The 23,479-nt window shown below is 40.7% G+C and overlaps 1 protein-coding gene across 4 annotated transcripts in view; it reads left to right on the forward strand.

Moving 5' to 3' along the window:
- GLI3 (GLI family zinc finger 3) overlaps positions 1-23,479 on the forward strand; it is a 209,099-nt gene that overhangs the window by 102,897 nt on the left and 82,723 nt on the right. For all 4 annotated transcript variants that reach the window (XM_069859764.1, XM_069859767.1, XM_069859765.1 and 1 more), the window contains one exon: positions 12,049-12,154. In XM_069859764.1, coding sequence (XP_069715865.1) covers positions 12,049-12,154 — 106 coding nt within the window. The remainder of the gene's footprint in view (positions 1-12,048; positions 12,155-23,479) is intronic.

A 23,479-nucleotide genomic window follows, 5' to 3' on the forward strand; every position in this document is an offset into this window, starting at 1 on the left:
TGCACTGCAGAGCTCTGGTAATAAGTTTCTGCCTAACCACAAGCAAAAGTTCAGAGAGCAAAGGAGGGCTGGGAGAAGTGATACTCTTTGTGGTTATGGCATTACAATTCGTCTTGGAGAACCTTACTGCTGTTCCCAGCTCCGCCACAGTTGTGCCTAATGGGAGCATTAGTCAGCTGCGGCACAACATTTCTCAACAATGACTGGCAAAACAGAGATCTTGATGGTGGAGAGTGCTTTTCACTCCCTGCCATTGCACAAAACAATTAAAAACAGTTATGTGGGGAGTTCAGGAGCAGAGATTTCCAGCCCTGTCCAATAAAGACCATATGTTTCCATCCATCATTTATATTTTTTGATGGGGAAAAAAGCACAAAGTTGATTGGGACTACAATGCTGCATCCTCTCGCATTGTTTCCCCATGCATTCTCCTCAGGAGCAAAGGGAGTCACAGCACTTCAGACTCCTTGGGTTCAGCATAGAGATTAAAACAAACAAAAAGTCCTTATGCTCCTGGAGTGCAATAAATATGGTAGAATTTCAATAGGATCCCAACAAGTCACAATAGTAGCATTAAGAGCTGGCAGATCCTTTGATGTTAGTGACCAGAAAAAGACTGCTGTCATCTCTGTCACAAACATTTAAACTTTTGACCTCCAACCTTTGTGTCAAATGGCTTTTCCATATGGAGGTTTACTGTACCTCTCTGAGTGCCACTGCATTTAGTAGTGCATCAGACACTTTACTGGCTGGAAACTTAGTGCATTGCAAAAGCTCCAAGATTGCCAGGAGGGGGACTGAGGAGAGTTGTCCCTTCTTCTTCTGCTGGACAGTAAATGTCTGGTAAATGTGTCTCCACAAAGTCCCCATTTTCATATAGCCAGGTTCTGTCAGAGTTCCACACAGAAATCCAGAAGAGAGGCTTGCATCTTGTTGGGCAGGCGACAGACATCATATTTTTATCACCACCACATGCTTGAGTTTAGCTTGTAGACCAAAGCCTGCTTTTGTGCAGCATATTGTGCAAACATATAGCTTGAAAGGTGGTCTTTTCCAGGCTCGGGAAGTCTTAATGCTCATGCTGCAGAGTTGTATGGGCTGAAGTCCCACAGCTCAGGCACTGCTTTTGGTGAGGTGCTCTCTGAGGGTCAGGGGAAGGAGTTTGCAGCCTTGCCTTGGGGAACAGGCCAGAAGCACGCAGAATGTCAAGGGCCATGTTGGTATCTTTTAGTATAGCCTGGTGTAGCCTAGTTTTTTTCCAAGCAGTCACCAAAAGCAGATGCCCAGGACTAAATGTAGGAAGATGGCAGGTGATTCTCCTCTCATTTTGACCCCAGGCACTCTTTCAACTTCCCAGAATTTGCAGTCCAGAAATTTCCTGGTCTGTAAGTGGTTTCTACACATTTGGAACCTTACTGAATTTCTCTGCTGCGCCTTTCCCTTTGAGGCCATTTAAACTTCTGGTGACCATAACCTCCTGTGGCAGTTAGCCATGTGGTAGGGAATGGTGGTCTGTGTGCCTCATCCTCATTTGGCCATTTTTCCCCTCTTCTGTCTCCTGTTGTCTCCTTGAAGCACCTTAGACTTCTCTTCTAGGATGTAAAGAGAGGAATGTAAATATAGTGATCTCCTCTTTAGTGCCCCTCATCCATCGGAGGATACAGAATAATGGTCCTTTCACACTTCTCTCATATGTAGGGTTGTGCTCTACCTTATTCTGCATTTTCTCCCATCATATTCCTTAATCACCAACTTGAAGGATATGGCTGTGCAAAAGCAGGTAATGTAATTTTCTCTGGTCCACCTGGACTGGAGGCTGGAGAAAGTGGTGGCTGTTATAATTGTGTACAGTAATACTAAAAATGTTCAGTCAGAGACTGAGGCCCTGTGGTGGCAAGCAGTTCAGACAGATGATGTACAGATACAAACCGCCCTCAAGAGTTTGCTTTTATGCTGTTTGTATGCAGAAAAAACTTTGCTAATGCCATGGGCTGCTTTGCCTACTTGTACATTTGCATGCTTCTGCCTGTTGACATCTCTGTTTTTCCATTTTTCTTTCTTTTTCTTATTAATTGGAGTGTTTTTCTTCCATGATGAGGCTGGAGCTACCCATGCAGGCCATGACACTTGTGTCCTAGCAGTGAGGCTTTTATGTGTAGGGGACAGTGCAGGCAGGAAATCTTTGGAGGTGCTGGAGCTGGTTCTGCAGCCAGTGTGCCCTGCTCTGCAGCTCTGATGCGACCAGATGCAGCGTCTGCTTTTGACATATCACACTGCTAACTCAGGGCTGTCCTCACAGGGCATGGCCATTAATTGATCTACGTTGTTGACCCTGATTTTTTGAACAAGGTCGCTCAGGCTTATGTGCTCTTCATCCCTTTTCTCACTGGTGACGCTAGCTGTAAATGGGTGATGTAAAGATTTGGCCGCTGTTGGTAAGCAGCACTCAGTTCCCAAAGCAAGAGAAGCGTAGGCCAGATCCTTCCACCATGTCTGCAGAGAGCAAGAGAGGGAATGAAGTCTTGATACAACTTTGTGAAGGACTTCCCATACGCTATAGAGAGAAAAGCTCTTTGGCAGGGAAGAGGAAGTGAGAGGGATCCTAACAATAATCCAAACTCCCAGTAAAAAGTGTGGTTATATCTAAAACTGATACTCTTGCCCTCTGTCTAAACAATATGCAACAAAGAAGAAGTGGTAAAAAAAACTTAAAGAAAGATCATAAGCAGAAACCAAGAGAGGTTCATAAAGAACAAGCACTTTTAGGCAATTGAACTACTCTTTCTAAGAAATTAAAGAAATAGTGGGTAGCAAATAAAATACTGTTATTCTAGCCTTTTTATAGGGACTTTTCACCGAAGAGCGTCAGAGTATCTCAGAAAGGATATTTCCATGTTAACAGTGAAGCACAGGGAAGTGGCATAACATGACTATGGCTCTTTTCATTAAAAATATTTGCCTCAAAACTTGGGTTGAAAAAACTAACTCAGATTGACTGGAATATTGACAATATGACATTCTCAAAAATAGGCTGAATGAGCACTTAGCATAAATGTCAATATGGCAAACTAAGGAAACTCGCCATACTTTCCATCTTCAGTAATGATCTGAAACAGAAAGTACGCAGAATAAGAATTAAATATAGGAAAGAAGCTCTCCAAGAAGCTGAGGGAGGATGAGGGAACAAGGAGGAAGAAAGCAGCTTAGAGTTAAGTGTTTAAAGATGTCAAGAAGTTATAACCAAGAGGCAGTTTGTGTTGCCATTACTTGACTTGAGCACGGTCCATTTCACTATCAATCCCTTAGAACTGGTAGGGTGGGTCACTGCCACATGATGAAGGCACTGTCTTATAGTGGTAACATGGATGGTACTGAGACTGTGTGTAAGAAATACACACCCCTGTTAGAATGAGAATTAGGGTATTTGTATTATAAATTTCTAAGGATGCCTGATCCTAAACAGTGTCAGCCTACATGACAACTCAATGCCCAAGAGTACAGGGGTGACAACTACATGTCTTTCCCAGACTGGAAGAAAACCAGGAAGTAAAAACAAGTGGCTGTGATTATTTTAGAATATGGACATAGAGATTAAAGAATGCAATAAATGTATATTATTGAGTGGCCCGACCGTATGTGTGATAACTGCTCATCTGCAAGAGCTTGAAGAGTATAAATACTACAGAAGGAGAGTAATTGCTAAGGATGGTACAGAGAGAAGCTAAATAATTATGAATATTTGGATGAAATTTTTAAAAAGAAATCAAACAGGTTGAACAGCAGGGAAAAAGAAATTTCTCCAAGTGTTCATCTGATTGTGCATCCCATAGAATCTGAAGGGGTATAATATCTAAAAATAGACATAATTGATCAAATTATACTTTTCCCTCTCTAATTCCTATCATGGCCTAAATTGCTCATCAAAGCTGCTAAGTATAACCTATTTCCAAGTCTTTCACCCTGTGGTCCAGACCTTCAGCTGCTGGGAATCTGTTTAGCTACAGTGACTTTCATCATACAATACTGATACCCGACTGTTCAAGTTTTGGCCTGTTAGATAGCTTTTAAACTTGATCCTGATACGCAGAGAGCACTCAACTCTCCAAAGCATCTTTTAAACAAATAATGTTTGCAGAATGTCTGACACTGCTGCTTTAGAAACTCTTAAGAATGTCACCAAAGCTTGTTGAATTAACTGACTTGGCTTTATTTGTCCCCACATCAAATCAGCAGGTTATTTCTAGATAGTTTTCTAGTTTCTATCTTTTTGTTATCCCTCCTTAGCCACATTTACCTCTGCACCTTACAGGTATTTGTCATTGGTGAGTTGATGTGTGCAGCTAATAGCAGGGCATTCAAATGCTTTGCTTGAGCTTTAGGAAGTAAGGAATGTTTTCCTTGAGCTGTAGGAAATAATGGAGCTATTGTATGGCAACTCCTTATTCCCACTGGTCAGGATGCCCACGTTAAACCTTTGCCTAGGAGTAGTTTGGAGTTGTGAGTTTTGCTATGAGATTTCTCCTTTAATTCTCTCCAGTGTGGATCAGGATTTATTTCTTTTATAATCTTTTATTTCATTAGTTTCCACTTTGTAGCTCATCTTCAACCACTGAAATTTTCTGTGTATTATAGAAATAGGTATGTATGTGTATGTAGGTATAAATTATTTGTGTAAATACTGTGGCTATGCATCCAGTTGCTTGCTGCTCGTAGAGGAGGAAACACTGATCCTTCATACACATGTGTAATCAAAAGCGGGAATCACCATAGAGGCAACAACAGCGAAACAGCAATTGTGTTGCAAGGCAGAAGCTGAATTATTTTTTCGCTGCGGAGTCCATTGGAGGTAGTGGAGGGAGGGATTTCTTTTGTCAGTTCCCTGGCAGAGGACTATTTGTCATTTTCTTGTGGAGACCACATTATTAAGTTTATTAAGAAATGCTGCGTGGGATCCAGAGGTTATGAAAAGATGAGCTGTGCTGTACCAAGAGCCAGCTGCATTAGATGAAATAATTTTCCCTCCGAATAAACAAGGTAATGAGGTTAAGTTATCTCTTCATCATTGTCTTCTCCTGAAAGCATGGTCCAGTGTATGGTTGCTGGCTATATGTAACTGTTGCTTGTGTTCATGACGATTTTCTAAGGTTGCTTATAAGATGAAGCAGCCAGTGTTGTTTGGATGGAAGAACTACTGAGGTGGGATATTCCTGGTGCATTTCCACCATTTTGCTGTTTGTTTTTGGGCAAACTGCAGTGGTGGAGTGCTTTGGCTTTCCTTCTCTGAAAATGTGTACCCTGGGGTGGTCTGTGGGGTGGCAGTGCTGTGCCCATCCCACTCACCACGCAAGTTCACGACTGCATGATCAGGATCTGCAAAGAGTCTTTCCTTTGTTTAGCAGTGGGTCCATCCCAGTGCAAACAGTAATTTCTAATACACTGGGCTGTGATGAATCACAAATTACGTTCTTAAAGAAACTGAGACTTCAGTGCAAGGTGTTTTATGCATGCAGTATATTTATTACCCTGCAAGTTTTTTGGGTTTTTTTGGATGGGCAAACAGCAGGGATCACTGGAGTCAGTTGAATGGACTTGAGGAAGTTTAGTTAGTATTCCAGAAGGCAGTCCTGCTCCTCAGACAGCAGAGTTGCAGTGACTAGGAGGAATAATAGAGCGTTCAAACTGAAACCAATCCAGCAGTTATTTAGCCAATACCTGCAGCAAATTTGGCATATTAAAGACCTCTCAGTGCCAGATGATGAAATCATTTCCAGCCACTTTTCTTCTAGCACACCGATGGCTGCTCCTCCTTCATGTGTTTGGCATGATGGTTGTGGAACTCCTACAAACAATAAAACATGTTCCCACAAGGTGTTTAAGTTTACTAACTAGTAAGTGGTAAAATGGATGGCTGGATCTATGATACCCTGAAGTCTTAATTTTTGGTTTTTGCAAAGGTAGAATATATTTTTCAGCCATAACAAGAGGCACAGAGTTGGAGCTGTGTCCTTGTTTGTGAGGTTTGGCCTGGAACTCCTGTGGTTTATTTTTTAAGATCAGCGTATAGGTTGTGCAAGCTCAAGCAGACGGTAGGGAGGAGAAGTCTGATTATCATTAATATATACAATCACATGAAAAAGATGCAATCTGATTGAAAATTGTGTTTTCTCTGAAAATGTTTTATCTATTGTATGTTATCACAATTAACATTTCGTATTACTGAAATGAAGAGGATTTACCAATTAAAAATTCTTTTTCTCTTTTTCCTTCTGTCCATTTCTTGGCTGTATCAATTATTTGGGGATTTTTGTCAGTTTTGCCATGTCTTCTTCTTTTTCCTATTTAAAATCTCCTTCTCTGTGAAGCTGGATAGTGAGTAGTCATGTCCATATCAACACGGTGGTTGCCACATTGGAAGTGTGTGTGCACACACGGACACAGACACAGATACAGACACAGACACAGACACACACACACACAAGCCTCCTGAGATAACTGGCTGTAGCACATCTGTGGATCAGCCTGCAAATAAGCAGTGTTTCAGATGGCAACCAGCCATGCTGAAACAGCAACCCCAGTCACCGTAGGGAGACTCTTCAAAGTGCATGAAGTTAAGTGCATGCATTAACCTGTGGCTATGGTTCAGTAATTTTTCTTCCTGATTAAAGCCTCTGTGTAAGCATATGTAGAGCACATAATTCACCCCTTTTTGAAAGAAAAATAAAAAGCCCCCCCAAAGACAACATGTGCTCTTATTGAACACTAATGAAATCTGTAATTAAACAGAAATCCAAAATAAGACCTTTTCTTGGCAAAAAAACCCCTTAATTCTTGCCATAAACCCTGGCAATACTGTTAAGTTCAGATTAGTGGAAGCAAATGTACCTGAAGAAACAGTGGTGCACTTAGGGACTCTACAAACCTGAATATTAGAAAATTCCCATCTGGTGATCAGCTTATGAACCAAAGGAAGTGTAGAAATTTGCTGGCAAACTCTTCAAAACTGTTCTGCGTATTGAAAAGACATTAGCAGAGAGGCTGTATTTTGCCTGATACTGTTTCTCTTACCTCTGGTGTGAAAGTTTGGTACCACCAAATTCAACATCACGACCATGATGAATGTAAGCAGGAAGGACTTTTCATCTCAGATAAGGTTGTATCTGAGATAGACTTCTGCACCTCACTCAGGTCTGACATTTAATTTGGTGAGCTGATTGTCCTGAGGACAAATCTACTAAAATATAACGAAGGCTTCCTGTGTGGGGATTGAGTCGTGTGTTTGCATGGCCCTGATCTCAAGACACAGGTGCAGGCATTGGGGCCACACCAAGCGTGTTCATGCCATTGAAGGTATTTTCTACAGTAGCAAATGTTTTCTTGATGTGCTGAAAAAAAACAGCCTGTCATTTCAGCATCTGTCTTCCTCAGTGATTTGGCAGGAATCACAAAGTGCTTGAGCAAGTCAGCTAGCTGAGGGATGAGTGGTTTACTAGCCTTAGCACCACAGCCAAACTTTCCAAATTTAGTGATCCCCTTAACTGAGTAAGGCTTATTTGAGAGAGCAGAGGGTCTATAGAAAAGTCATCCTTAACTTCAGTGAGCTTTGGTGCAGTCTTATCTCTTTGCCATTGTTTCAAGGTGTTGCGCAGCATCTTTGAGCCAGCTGGCATCATCTACTTTTCCACCAAGTCCTGCAGTGAGTTGCTGCTGCCTGCTACATCTCATCAGACTACAGTTCAGATTAGCTGTTCAGCAGTGAGGGCCATGCCTGTCATTTCACCCAGTTTCTTTCCCTTGATGCTGCAGCAGAGCCCTAGGTTGCTGACTTTCAGAGAACAAGCGTAGGTCTCTCCGTTTTTCCTGTACAGAAGTGATTGTAATTTGAGAGGTGATCTTATTCACTTTCTTTAAGAAGGCTAGAAAGATTCTTGAAGAAGAAATAAAAAGGCATGCTTTACACAACAAAAAGTCAGCATAAATTGACGTTTTTTCCAGAAAATCTCACAGTGCTAAATTTGATGAGTTTGTAGCATTTCAGGCATTTGTATCTCCCATTTTGTTTTCAGGAGACCCTGTTAGCTATGCAGGAGACAGGAGACCATCCGAAGGAAGTTTATAGTTGTAGGCAGCAGAGAATCCAGAAGGCAACTGTTACCAAATTCAGCAATGCGTGAGGAATGTGTTTAAGTGTATTTCCAGTGCCTTGGCATGTCCTTACAAGTTCTTGAAAATAGGGAAATTTAAGCATAGAATCAGATACTTGTGCTGAATTGGAGCTGAGGACTCCAAATACACAGGCAGCTTCTCTCTGTTTTGACTTCTCTACTGTACACTTAGGTCAGGAAATCCCTGCAAGGATGTAATTTAAGTATTGGTCCAGGAATTAATGATTGCTTTTGGATGTCTATAAGAAAGCTGCCTGGCATGAGCTGTGGTAGTTTGCTTCTCAGCCAAATTTTGTTAGAAGTTGCAAATGGTAATAAATAATTTCCCTGGGAGAATAGGAAGTTAGATTTTGTCAGTTTGGTTTGGTGAGTGGAATTCCTTTTTGCTAGAGAGTTCTGTTCCTACTTTAAATGAGAATGTGAAAATGCCATTATAGTTTGAGCAGGTATCCTGTCTTTTATACTAAGTTGCTGCCTCTTTTTCTAGATAGGAAGAGCATCTTTTACCAACTCCCAGGAGTTTGCTATGTCCGGTTTCAGTTGTAGCCTGTGAGTAGTCTCAGTCATTCTTTACTCAGCTGCAGCATAAATAATAGTGGCAGAATGCGCCTGTAATATTCTGATGGTGCCTTTAATGAAATAGTTACTGAGTGGGATATGAAAAAGCAACGTGAAACTGGCTACAGCTTGAGTTACTGCTTTGCAAACTTCTTACTGTGTATTTCCATATAAATACATGTCAACCAATTACATTTTTATGGAGTTTCAAGTGAATTCCAAGTGAAGCCCTGGACAATGAGTGCTTTGGCAGGTCTCTGTTTGATCTAAGGGTCTTTCCATATAAATATTCAGTGCTTTTCAAAGTGGAGTGGTTTCAGACCCTCAAGCACGTACAATTTACTGCCTACCTCTGTGCTGAGGGCTGACCCAAACACAGCAGAATTTGAATTCCCTCTGTAAAATTGACTCCACTAGTTCTGCACATTATTCTCCCTGTCTTCCAGTTAGCATGTTAGTCTGCTGACAGTAGAGTACACAGTACTTAGCAGCTGGTTTGTGGAACCATCAGTCAGGAAATTATATGATAAATAGGAGGTAGCCAGGTTTAGTGGCACTTTATTCTGCTTCAGCAGTTTTAGCCTGACTTTGGAAAAGTCATCATGTGGTTTTTCTTAAGGGTTGCAAGAGGAGATGGCTACAGTGTGGTAACTTATTACACATACACTTGAGTTATGATGTTCACCAGCTGTATTGCTCATGTGTAAATAACAGACTGTGAGATGGATAATTATGTTGGGTTTTGATATGCAGCTCTGCTCCGGTCGGCACAGGGCTGATGGATACAGCTCCCTGTGCAGTGATGGAGTATGGCTGTTTCCCAGATGGAAACTGCAAACAAGATGCAACCAAAATATACAAAGGAGCTTAATGTGAGGGGACTCAAAAAGGTGTTCTTGGAGATTTATATCCCATGTGTTACATATGACTTGTTGGTTCTCTGCACTGTATAGACCCCACAAAGGGGAGTACCCTTTTTGGGGTTGTTTAATACTAATTTTCAATATCCCAGATAGGGCAATATAGATCGTAGTATTCTGGAGGGTTAAATGGTGTTCTGCAGCATAAATATTGGGAGTGCTTTTAGTGGGTAGGTGCTCAGGCTGAATGAATGTGGAACTGAGGAGGATTGGCATCCTGTGCGGGATTGCTTGCCTTGGCCAGGTGGAGCCCATCCTGTCTGATATAAGTAAGGGTAGCAAAACCTCTGTGGTGTCACCTGTGCTCCCCAGAGTCACCCTTTGGAGTCATCTAGAGCAGAGCAGGACTTGCCTGTGCGTCTGCGAGGGCATGAGTAACTTCCTTCTTTGCTGAAAAAGTGGTGGCAGAGTTTTTATGGTAAATGCTAGACATCTGCTTTAAAGCCTCTTCCCTTTGTCTTACAGTGCTATAGGCAAATACCAGCGAAGCAGGGAACAGGACAGGCAGGGAGATGCACTAAAATACACTTCTTATGCCCCTTTCTCCCTTCTCCACGTTGGCAGCTGGTGAGGAGTGTGTTTCAGGAGGTGGCAGCCAGCATCCTTCAGTTAGACAGTATGTCAGCAGGGGTGCCAGGTCATCTGTGACCCGCCTTTACTCTTGTTGAAGCTCAGGAGTGCTTGGCATGGGGAGTGAAGCTAGTAACAGATTGCATGCCAAGGTCCAGTTGGTGTAGCAGACCTGGAGTTAAACCTATTGTGAGTTTGAGCTCCCAGCTCCCAATTGTAAACCACAATTATTTTTCATTTATGGTGCCTGAGCCCTGAGTCAGTAAATGGAAGAAATGTGCTGTGGGTGATCACATGCTGTTGATGTTCCACAAAATCAAGTCATGAAAATGAACAGGCCGTGTTAGATGTTTTCAGATTTTCCTGAAATACTGGGAATATTCCCTCAGAATTTATGTGATTTCCCCTTTGTCCCCCCATTTACTCCCTCAGGGCCATGAGGTTTGTTCCTCTAGTTCTTTCTCCCACTTCAAAACATAATGATAAACCAACCCAACTGTTTTTTAAAGATCTCTAGTTGGTGTGAGGGAACTGCTTTTACAGATAACATAAGAGGAGGATTACATTTTGCTGAATAGGAAAGGCAGGAAATAACAGAGAGATATCTTCAGGAGTCAACAGGCAAAACCAAAATAGGCTGTTTTACTGCCTGTGCACAATTAAAAGTTTTTTGCTTTCTCAAAACATTTTAGTAAATCCATGACATGACCTAGTGTCTGTACTTCTCAGCTTCTTGTGTCAGGTAAATGCATGACTTCATCCAAAGTGGTAACTGGGTAATGATTGAGCAGGATCAGGGTTTTTTCATACTGCTGGAGATGCTCAGCATCTCGTTTGAATTTTGAGCATTTTGGAGGATGCAGTGAGCATCGTGGTTGGCAATTACCTCGTTTAGGCACACAAATCACTGTTTGATGGTGCAAAGACCTGTGGGCTGTGTGCATTGTGTCCTTCAAAGCTGGGAGGCAGCCCTGCTGTGGAAGTGGTGGGGAGCTGTAGGGAGGGTTTGCGCTTGGCCACTAAGGGCAGAGCCCATGCATTCTCCCTTTTGTCAGCCTTGTCACTGAAGCTCTCCAGAAACAGTGGGGAACAGGAGCTCTGGCAGCTGCAAAGGCCCCTGTCCTATGAAAGCCTTGGAGGAAACAGTCAGGGCGACTTGCTGCAGCCATGGGTCCCTGGGTCTCCAGCAGTGGGGACACAGAGAACAACCTTCCCTTTTAGTAGTGGGGTATGAAAATGAGTCCCTCTATTCTCAGGCATATTTCTCTATATGCAGCCATCACCCATCAGCGTGATGCAGTTAAACATCTCTAGTATGGCCTTTCCCAGTTGCATTTCCCTTTTAACACTGTTGCCTTACTTACCCAGATAGTATTTTCTCAGCATGTCGTTTCAGTTTTACTTTCCATTGTAGATTGTGTGTACTTCTTTACTGTATTGTATTCTCTGCTTAGGCTTTTCATCCTGGGATGATTTCTCTTTTCTTGTTTTAATAAAACATAAATAAATCAGGAATGTTTATGAAAGGCTTGATGGTCCTTTTGATCTGACACTTCACATATGGCACATAATTATTTATTAAAGACTTTTTTACGTTCCTTTCCATTTAGGCTATAAAAAGAGAATATTAAAATCACTAAATACATATTCATGGAAACACTATGGGCCAAACTCTTCTCTCAGATAGACCTGACTTACTGCAACAGGGAAGGAGAATGCAACCCACAAGTCACAGTGCTGTTGACACATGCTTTTCAATATCTGTTCCGTCTTTTGAATGTTGTTTTTAAAGAGTCTTTGAAGATACTCAGATCCAGGAACCTTGCTTTTCTTTTCAGATCCGCCTCACCTCTTTCCAGCATTCCACCCTCCTGTACCAATTGATGCGAGACATCATGAAGGACGCTACCATTATGAACCATCTCCCATTCCTCCACTGCATGTGTGAGTATTCAGTATTTCCTCTTGTTTCTGCTGCTTGGGAGAACAGGCAAGTATATGAACGTCTGCAGGACTTAAAGCTGTGCACCTGTAGTGCTTTACCAGTCTTGCTGGAGAGCAGGGTTTACTTCTGGAAGGTGTTGAGGTTATGTATTTGTGAAGCAAAACCCAGGCTGGTGCCTGAGGAATTCCTGTTATAATAGGTGGCCAGCAAGTGTTACCTATATGTTTTGCTGACATTTATTCTGTATGCTGTCATTCTATAAATGCTAAATTAAAAAGTGCTGAACCTTGTGAAATACAGCCAGACAAAACATATTTTGTCTGCATTAGGCTTGGGATTCCTCATAGCTAAAATTTTCTCTCATGCCAGAGCTTTGGGGTTTGTTTTTTTTTTTTCCCAGGGACTGCTGTAATGAAATTTTTGGTAAAATTTCATAGTCCCTGTTGTGTGCACACGCAGGCAATCAGTTGATTGATGGGAATGTCACCCAAACAAAATGGCAAATGTGATAGAGCACATGGTTTACACAAAGATAAAAGAAATGAATACCAGTGATAAAGTGCATTAGAAAAGGGTGGTAGTGGTGAAATCTGTAGAAGTAACTATTATCTTATTCTGTATTGGGAGACCGATATCAGCATTGCAGAATAAAACAGTTATGTCCAGAAAATTGCTATATGCCGTTAAAAATGCAGCCGAAATCAGGGCTTGGTATTTTGCTAAGAGGCTTGATATATATATATTTAATCATATCTACTAATCACCTCTCATACTGAGAAAATACAAGAAGAAAAGAACAAGTAATACTTTGAAGAATAATGCTAGTTGTTTAGATGGCAGATTGCTTTGCTGTGGCTATTAGTTACAGCCTTGTAATTACGTATATGCAGAAGAAAAATGAAGTTGTTTTAAAACAAGTCCTCCTCTGTGAGCAGAATTAATTGATATTAACAATCCTAACTACATGCCCAAGTACACACACAATATTTTACTAACAGTTTTTTGGGTCAGTCGTCTATTACTGAGTTGTAATTTCAGAGCAAATTTGCCTGGAGGTAAGTAATAAATCTGTGTTGTAGTCTTCCTGGGCATTAGAGGAAAAGTGGGTATTTATAGAAGGAGAGAGTACAGAAACTTGTGATTTATTCCTCAGAGTTCCTCGGATGCGTTGGTATTTACAGCACAGTCAGCCACATCATAAAACATACTCAAATAAATGCTTGAACTTGCTGCTAAAAACCATTGTAAGCTGAAGGTGGCAGGCTCAGACTGTCATTACATGGTCATCCTAGATTTTGCAGTGCAGTGAACATTCTGACTGGACGTTTTTTGCGGGGGGATCCTGCTCCTTTTGAAGGTAATGGTGAATTTTGCTTTGTCTTTGGTGTGCAGCAGATGAGGTAGAGAGCCCCAGAAAGTGCTCTAACCTGCATCCGCAAAAGACAATCATCCAAAACTTGGGTACCACACATGAGCCTTCATGGAGGCTTCTGTATCTCATGCCATGTGGGATCCTTCCTTCCTGGCAGCTTGCTATGCTGAGCCACAGTCCCATGAACCTCGCCTGCAGCGTGACACCTTGTGCGTGCGTACAGGGCTTTTGGGTGGATAAGCCAATGTTCCCTGCTTTAGGTGACAGTGGGAAATCAGGACTAGCAGCCTATGCTGTTATAAGTGTCAGAATTTCTTTAAGAGCCCCAAAAGATGTTGAGAATGCCTGCTTCATGCCTCATTTGGTGTTCAGTGGTAGTCCTCTTGGACACTGAAATTGATGCCCCTTCAAGAGAAAGGTACTGTGTGCACCGGCTCCCTGCTGTACCCTGTGTTGCAGCGGTGATTCAGCCGGGCCCTGCAGAGGCTTGTTAGAGACAAGGAGATCTTAGTGTGATGTGATATGACTGCAGGCAGCTGCTTTAGAAATGCACTCTGATATCAGCCCAAGTTTTAAACTCAAAATTTCCTCAAGCTGGCTGTTTATTTTTCCATTAACTTCTTGTTGTTGGTTTTTCCGCTTACTTGATTTGTATCACCATTGGAATGGTGAGCTGTAGTGGACCTCTCTAGCCATTGTGGTAGGTGTAATTAAATGTAATTACGCAATTAAGCAACTTGAAAAAAAAATCTGGTGGATTGCAATAGCTTCTCTGTAGATGCTAAGGTTTGTCACATTTTTGCAGTTTACATGAATACATTTTAATGCATGTATGTGGTAGACACCCAGCAGTTTTCTTGCAGTTTTATAGAGCCTGGTGTGAGTATCGGTTAGGAGTGTTAGATCTGGGATCTTTTGGAGACATTACTTAAACTGCAGTCCTAACACTCATTTAAAAAAAAAAAAAAAGGACAACAACTGAGTCTGAGAAGTTATTTGAGAATTCTGAGATAAAATGCCAAGAGCACCAGTCAGGTTACTAATGTTTACCCACAGCTTCATCAATGACTTCATTGTATGAGTGGTTTTCTCCTCCACTTCATAATAGTCTCAAATGTGTGTGTGTGAATAAATGAAAAAAGGGCAAAATATTGGCATCATTCCAGTTATCAAAGCCCCTAGAAATGTGTCTGTCAAGCCTTAGTGGAATTGCTTTAGGTATAAGTGCAGAAAAAAAGTGTGGAGAGGGCCTTGTCCACATGATATGTGTAATGTGTGCACAAAATTTTAAGCAATGACCAAGTGAAAGAAAGAAAGAAAAGAACCATTTTTAAGGTGTTACAGGGCTCTTACTTGCAGCTCTGAAGATATATATGTATTTATATGTATACTTTTTGTCATTTAATTGCTGATGGGCAGAACTGTTGTATCCCAAATTTCAGCCTGAAGCCAAATTTTATAACTTGAGTTATAAACCCCTAAAATAAGGGTTTATGTTTATGATGGAATTGCTGACAGGTACTTATGTATAGTAGGACTAGCAGGCATTGCTGTAATTATGCTATCGTATCCTATCATTAAAGATTTCAATTGAAAGAGGTTTATAAATTGCTCTTCCTTTTAGATAAACCACCCTACATTAAGGCATCAATGATATGGTGCAGAATTAAATTAAAATCTCATAAAATGAAATATGTTCTGTATTAGCTGTTTGACACTTAATTTGCCTCTGAATGAGTAGAAGAAATCACAAATTAACCTGCCTTTGTTTTTCTAGCCATGGCTTATTAGGTGTTAGAACAACTGCAATTACAGCCCGATAATAACCCACAACCCTTATGAATATGTACTGAAATGTGTCACTTTGTGTTACCGAAACCTGTTTGTTAGGATTGTTTAGTTATCCTGGAATTTCTACAGTACATCTTCAGTTTATACTTCTAGAAGATGTATGAAACTTGAGTTGTTCTTTAGGGGCAGCATGTGAACAATGTAATTGGAGCTGGAGCTTGTGTTTTTTTTTTTCTTTTTCAAATTCAAGGCATGAATTTTAGTTTTAAAAAATTTTCTAGTAACCTGCAAACTGAACGGTTCAGCTTTTCTACTTTTCATTGACCTAACAGAAATAAACTACTTCTTAAACATCTTATGATTAAAACATACCAAAAGTAGCATGGCTTTAGTAATCCTACTTCTTACTTTGTTTATTGTCATTGTTGTTATTTTTGTCTAGCTCTTTCTTAAGTTTCAAAACTGATTTCTAAAGCAAGGTACCGAAAGAGAAACTGAAGCTAAATGATGTTTTGGTCCATGACATTTTCTAGGCCATCCGGTAGAGTGTGAAGCACTCTCTGATCGGTGTGCAGTTATACAGAAGCATGCTGCTAATTGGGTATTTATCTGAATATAAATTAATATTTTGAGCATGCTAGTATTTTTACTCATCAAGAGCCAAATCATACATTTAATATCAGTTAACTTTTCCAGTTGCCTGATGCCTTTGTTGACATTGGTTTTGTTTGAATGAGAGTCATTAGCAGTAAGCAGAGGAAGAGTAATGGTGTCTTGAGTATTTTTATGACAGCGAAAGTGTAAATAACTTTATACTGCCACAGCTTTTAAAATCTGACTTAGTCAGAATGAGACTTTTTGTTTATTAATTCTTTTTAAACAGCTCCTGTGGCAGAGGCAACTTCGACAGTCAGACAAATTTAACCACAGCAATTGAGGAAACTATCATTCTTGGTTATTCATTCATTCCCACACCTTTACCAAGTTGTGTTAATAAGTTGCTTCCAATCTACTTCAGTTTGGGTTGGACAGCCTTGGAAGGTGACCTAACCTGGTATTTCAAGGCACTGATAATGTGGCTGTGATGGAAGCACCTTCCTGCAAAGGCGGGGAAAGGAACAACTGGCAGCCGGCAGTATCAGGAATGGTCTAGGGTGGTGGCCTGTGTATACCTCAGAGTGGTTAATGGACATGTCATAAGAGGCTAGTAGAAAACTAAAGTTTCAGAGCTGAATGTAGTACAAGATACACCATGCATGTTCCAATCATTCATCCATTTAGTCTTCATCTCTCTTTCTGTCGCCATCCCATTTTACATTAGTCCTGGGCTGTGAATAAGGAAGCGTGAGCAGGTAAACCTAAGTGAAGATTAACTGCTGATTGAGGCTGGTGGGGTGCGAGTTTGGCAGTCTTACATCCTGAAATGATGCATGTGCAGATAATTGTGCATGTACAAAACTTAAATGGCTTGAACAGATACTTTTAATTGTGTGAATGTACTGGTACTAAAAGGAAGCATGTGTTTTGCTTGCAGTCAGCTTCAAGTTGATAAAAAGAGAGTCTGATTCTTAGAGATGTTATTTCATATCTAATTTATACAGATATCAGTTACACAAAGGTGGAAAGGAAAGGAAAGTCAGGCCCAGATGCTCAGCTTTCGTCAGCCTCTGATTTTGGACCACGCAGTACAATGTGGGATGTCCAAATGCAGGAAGATTAAAACATTGGCTCTGCAAAATATCCTTGATTATGAGAGAAACTGCTTGCATGCATTTGATAGGATGTTTAGATTTTCCCAGCCCCATCACAGAAATTTTTATTTTTTCTTTGAGCTTTCATTCCAACGCTCTTACTTATTTTAAAAATCCTAATGCATAAACCACTTAAGTCTTTTACTTGCCGCTTTACCTCAGCATACCTTTGCATTGGAGACTTGGCAAGGAGTCACTCGGCTTGTCAGCATTCATTGATCCTTTCACATTGGGAAGAGAGTGCCCCACCCAGTGTGAAAAATATCACTAGTTGAATTGTCTTTAATTACTTCAAGACTTGGAACAGGTTTTATGGTTTAGCCAGGAGCCGTGGAAGAAGAAAGACTGGGAAGCTCTTGGGACATGAAAAGATGACTGTAGTTACAGCTTTCAAAAATCGTCCATGAAGGTATTTTCTGTAAGCAGTGAGAAATCTTGTATTAAATGGGAAGCAACCTAAGATACATGTCCCTGGAAGTGAAGTGAAGCATCGAGAATAAGCAGCTGCTGGTAGCCTGGAGGGTTTTTATGGCAAGTCTCTGAGAAAGAAGCAGCATGGTCTGGTGACTCGTTAAGGTTACTGAGAGTTTGTTAAATGCCATAGATATGCACGTTGCAAGCTCTGCAAGCAACATGTATGCCTCTTTTATTAGCAGCAGAGCAGTGCAGTGATGGTGACTCACAGAAGTAAAATAGCGGGGCCAGAGGCCTGCACACAAGCTTCAGCAGCAAGCTTTTATTCAGCCTTTTACAAAGTGAGGAAGAAGCCTGTGTCTAGACCTAAACTGCGATCTCTCACTCAGTATAGTGTTGCATCATTTAAAATAGCGAATCAGTGTTTTGTTTAGTAATACTTACCTTAAGACTAAAAGACCATAAATGCTCCTTTGCAAGGACGCTTGCAGAGTGGCTTCAGAAACAGACTTTTTTAAAACATCTGAAACTGGGAAAAAGTTTGGAAAGCATATTAGTGGCGGCATATATTGAATTGCAGGGAAAAAAAAAGGATATGTGATTCTGTTTTGATTCTGAGAGACACCTAAAAGTAAAAAAAAATCAGGTAAAAATGTGGGTAAAAATAATTAACTATGTTTGAATGTAGCTGTTTTACATAAGTTCAGTTATGTTGATTTGTTTAGGTAACCTGTAGTCTGAAGTTTCTGCACACTGAATTCAACTGTTCTATATTTCTTACAGATTTCCCTACTTTCTACTAGGAAAAAGCAGTATTGAAAAAAGAGCAAATAAACTCTAGATCACGTAAGGATTCAGTGCTAAAAATCTTTTCCTTTTTTTAGCAAGCACATTTGCATGAAAGTCAACAGAATTGCCTCTAAGCGTACCAGATTACATTTGGTTCACATCATTCATCTGTTTCTGTGGCAGATAATACTTTGTGACATAATAATTTTCTCTGGAGTAGCTAATTGTAATGCCAAGGAACCACAGATTTATAAAGGAGAAACAATAGCAGCAGATAAATATTGTGTTAAGAGAGCCTCTTTGTTCTTCTGGTACAGCCAGCTTGATTGTGGGATATCTGGGGAAGTTACAGCAGTTGAAGTAAGAGGAAAATTTTGGTGAGATTTTTTAATGTAGGAGGAAAAGCTTGTAAAACATAATGATTTGTTTTGTTGAAAATCCTTTGGTAGAAACTTCCCCTCAAATCTTTCATTCATTTTTTAATGTTGAGAAAAGAGCTTGAGAGTCAGTAGCCCCCAGCCTTAATGAGGAAGGCATGCTTCCACCGGCTGGCCACGGGTTGACCACCTCTCACGATATAGTTGCTCAGTGGCAGCTACAGCTTGCAGGACAACTTCTCTGCACAACCTGGGGCGAGGAGAAAAGGGGCAAAGCCCTCGGTAGTAATCAGGAATGCTCCTGTGCTGGACTCCAGGGAATCAGTTGCCTGAGACCCCCTGAGAGGCAGTGGCACAGGTTCATTTGGTGGGGCCCCATCCAGTGAAAGGGATTCTTAAAGAAGTTTGTATGTGTGATGTTGTTGTAGAGAAACAACTCCTAGGTTTATTAGCAGTAAGGTTGGCACTGGACAGCCCCGCCAGTTAGCTGATTTACCCCATCTGGGCAGTTAACGGTGCTTAGATGAATTCTCAGCTGCCAGTGACAAGTGGTTCCTTAAGGCAGGCTTTCAAACCAGCATGAATTAAGGGATGATGGAAGCAAAATGAACGCCTAGCGAAGTCATGCCTCAGGACTCTGTGTTGTATATAACATTTTTTCTGTAGACTGAGGAATAAATAGACATGACTTTGAGATATTGGGGCACTCCTGTGTGTAGATATGTGTACAAGTGTGTATATTTGTGTATATGCATCCTCTTTATAGAATAGGGTGAATACCGTTGCTTGCATTTATCGTGAAGAGTCATTCTAGATCTTTGCAGTTAAAGCTTATGGAAGGAACTACACAGAGTCTGAGAAAGATGGAAAATTAGAGGGAAAATGTGAACAAAACGCATTTTCAAGAAGGGAAAGTGTTTGTGGGCAAAAATTTTGCAAACACGTGGATCATTACCTTAATTTAACATTTAACCAAAAATACACAGAAGAGCTGCAGTGCTAGAGTCCTGCTGCTTGAAATTTCTATTATCTCATTCTGTTATCTGCTGCAAAGAATGCAAGCTCTAAATATAGTGCACATTCAGAGGCTCTGAGCCTGTGGTTTCTTGGACAAAATTCCTGTGTTCTTTGTGCTGTAGTCAGCAGTATTAGTTGAGTGAGCAGATATTGACTGTGGTATTCACGTGCAGTGAACCAGAAGCAAGCCAACTCTATAGAGGCTGCTGTCAAACTTGTTGCAGTGGCCTGTGAGGTACTGGACTGTGACAGACTCTTTTTTTTTTCAGTACAGTTCTTCCACTCATGTTAAATCTTGCTTCAAAGAGAACTGAAATGTTACAGTCTTAGCATTCTTTCTTTCTTTCTTTCTCTCTTTTTGCTTTCTTTTTTTTGAAGTGTACTGGTGAGATTTCTATGTTTTGAATTGGAAGTCCCTAAAGTGAGAGCAGGTATAAACTGGAAGAAATGTGAGCGATGAGTACATCTGCAGTGTAGGAGCACTGAGCATCTTCATCATACTCTCACACAATCTTTCTGACTCTCTCCTCCTCTAACAAAGACATCATGTCTTATAATCTTGGAGTATGGATTGAATTTAGTCCAGACTTTTTGTCCCAAAGGAAGCAAAACCAGAAGTTAAGTTACACCTTGCTTCCTTTTCTGTCTCCCCTTATCCAACTCAGTGTATTTTTTATATATATGTATATGTCTATATTTGCATATTTGTAACAAAAATGCAGGCTCTTGAGCTGATGTCGGCTGGGTCTCTGAGTTGCAGGAGACGAACTAGGCATGCCTTACATATTCTCTATTATATGATGATAGGAAAAAGAAAGACAAGACCTTAATTCCACCCCAAGGAATGTGCTCAATGGGTGTTTTATCTGTGTGCCTCAGGGTAGGTTGGGCCAACATTTGTTACTGATGTTATCGATTAATAGAGGAAGCGATTTAAAGAAAAATGTTATGCTCTTTGATTTTTGCTCTTAGGATGTTTTACGTGAATGAGGAAAGACTTGGGACCTTATTTAAGAAGCAGCTTTTCATTGAAGCTGGGCCCTATGAAGTTGCCATTAAAGACCAGGCAAGAATTTATTGCATAGTCCCTTCCAGCACTGAATGTATAGATCTGAACCTACAATAGATTATGACTGCATTTATAGTCGGCTTCACAGGGGGGTTGATAATTTTCTGGAGATGCCACAGAGGTTAGACACGCAGGCAAAACATCCTGAAGCTTATGAGCCAGGAATACAAAGCTTCTGTAAGAATGAACTGACCTGTCTCCTTCTTGAAAGCATTATTTATGAGGTACTCTGACCATTGGTGTTAAGGATCAACAGAAAATTAGGGAGTATTTCTCATGAGGGAGTATTTCTAAACATATCAGATTTAAGTGGCTATCTCTTTAAAGATACACATCTTTCAGTCCCGTATCTCCTGTTGAAATTCAGCCTAGATTTATCATACCTTTTTCCACTGGCCTGTGGAAGAAAAGATTGATAGTCTAGTCCAGTGTATAGAGGCCACCAACGCAAATAGCCTCATTTAACAGAATTGTAGACAGATTTGGCAGGGAGGGTAGAAGCTGAATGACCAGGGGCCATCAGGTTTTCTCTCCTTCGCCCTGGAAGATCACTATCAGTGTACATCATCCAGACAGGACCAAGAAAGCTTGCATAGCTGCTTCTGTCCTGGTTTGCTGTACTTGTTCTTCTGATATCAGGCTTCAATCCTGTCAACTTTTCTGGGAACTGTGTTTCTACTTCTGTAATTAGAATTAATTGGAGAGGTGCTGAGGGAGCAAATGCGTAGGTCATCCAGCAGGTGCAGGTGTGTCCTGAGCTGGCCAGCTTGTTCCCCTTGGGGTTTTCTTCTGCACACTAGCTACCTACTCTATTCATCGAACTAATAATATTCCCAGACTATAAATAGGGCATTTACCTCAAAGACTTAAAAACTGAATTTACTGCTTCTCTAAAAATGTGCAGCCAAAATATTCTTTTGCTTTACACTTAGCACTTGTTTTTCACCTATTCCCCCCTACAATTACATTAGAAGTGGTGTCCTCACCCATTTCTTGTTCTTGAGGTTGTTTAAATTTACAGCTTTGCCTAAGAAATGCCTTTTAAACTCCAGTTTTGCACATTAATAGAGCAAGGACTGCAGTGTGAAACCTTTCTCTCTTGTTTTCTAGCTGTTATATATTCACCATTTGTGAAAACTGTCTTGTAGTGGGATTGCATGGCACCACAATGGCTTTCAGTGCCTGCAGGATCAAAGAAAGAAGCTGACCTGGCTGAGTAACACTTCTTAGCCCAACATGGGAACTCACTCTTTTCCCACTCTGATTTGGTTGCACGCCAGCCAGCTCTTGCAGCTGGACCTTCAATACTGGTTGAAAGATCATGAGATGTGACTATGAGTAGACTCTCTTCCCCTCTTCCTAACTTATCAGCATTCACCTTTGATCTAAGTTGTGCATCATATACCCGTGAATCCTACTGCTCTCATGGATGTTGGTGCTGATCCAGGTCTCACCTGCTATTCTCAGTGGTGCTTGGAGGATGGGAGAAGATTAGAAGCCATTGTGTTTTCATAAGGTCACTTCTTGACTCGCAGCCCTGGGTACAGCGCACAAGTGTATAGTACATCTGGTATTGTCACCGAGGTGCACTCTTCAAATGGCTTTTCTTCCCCAAATCATGGGTTTGTCTGAGGGGGTGGGAGGAGGCATTTAGAAAAAAAATCTGTATGTTTTATACAGAAATGTAGATACATAAATTTTTATACAGAAATTTCTGTACATCTGATTTGGGTTTTTTCCTGTTGCAAGTAGTGGTGTTAGGTGAGAAATTCTAGCTGGTACTTTCTCTGTTCAGTAATGGTAAGAAATCCTTGAGAATATCAGTTTTGGATTGTCTGCGAATGTTGTACAGAGATGTGAAGCAAATCCAGCAATACCTCATCAGAAATGATTAATACTGAACCATCACATCATTGTTTCTGTCAGGATTGTAGTACTTCAAAGTTAGAATTTAGTCAGATGTTCCCTCCACAAGTGAAGATAGGTAGCAAGTGCAGCAGGAGAGATATTGAGTCACTGAATTTGTTTTTTGTTATTGCCAACTTGCTTTTATTTTAAACAGGTAAGATCTTACTTTAGCATATAAAAGTAGAATTGAAGAAAAGCTTTCTCTCTTCCCCCAAGTAGCATTTTTGTAATATTGTGGACATGACTTACAATAAGCACTGCAAATGAAAGCTGAGGGCTTTGTTTTGCTTTAGTTTTGAATTTGGAGAAAGAGTATTTCTTGGCATCACAGAACGGTCTGAGGAGAGTGTTCATTTGAGGTAATACGAGAGGCTTTTGGGGTATTTTGCCAGGAGAAAGAACGCCTGCTTTAGTGGGAGGAAGGAGTAAAGGGAAGAAGAGAAGCAGACAATCGCTGAAACGAGAGTGAGTATGGCATTCTCCAGTGCAAGGTGGCTTAGAAAGCCTTAGAAAAGTCATCAGTGGATGAATGAAATGAGGAGAGAGGTACTTAATTACTAAAAGTACTAAAAGCTTCACTCTCTAAAAATATTAAAATACTAAATTGTAGAAGTAAAAATGCATTAATTGAAAATACTGTTTTCTGAGAGAATATAGTGTTTGTGAATTTCGTATATCAGTTTATTTCAAAGTTTGATTTTACTGTCACTGTTTGTACCCATCACAAAAAAAACTTTGTGTGAATACTGCCTGAGTTTTGTTGCGATGTCTCAGCCTCAAGCTCTTCTTTCTGGTCAGATAATCCCCCTGGTGGACACAGTAATCTGGTACTCACG

This window comes from Phaenicophaeus curvirostris, chromosome 6, assembly GCF_032191515.1.
Source record: "Phaenicophaeus curvirostris isolate KB17595 chromosome 6, BPBGC_Pcur_1.0, whole genome shotgun sequence".
Classification (NCBI taxonomy): Eukaryota; Metazoa; Chordata; class Aves; order Cuculiformes; family Cuculidae; genus Phaenicophaeus; species Phaenicophaeus curvirostris.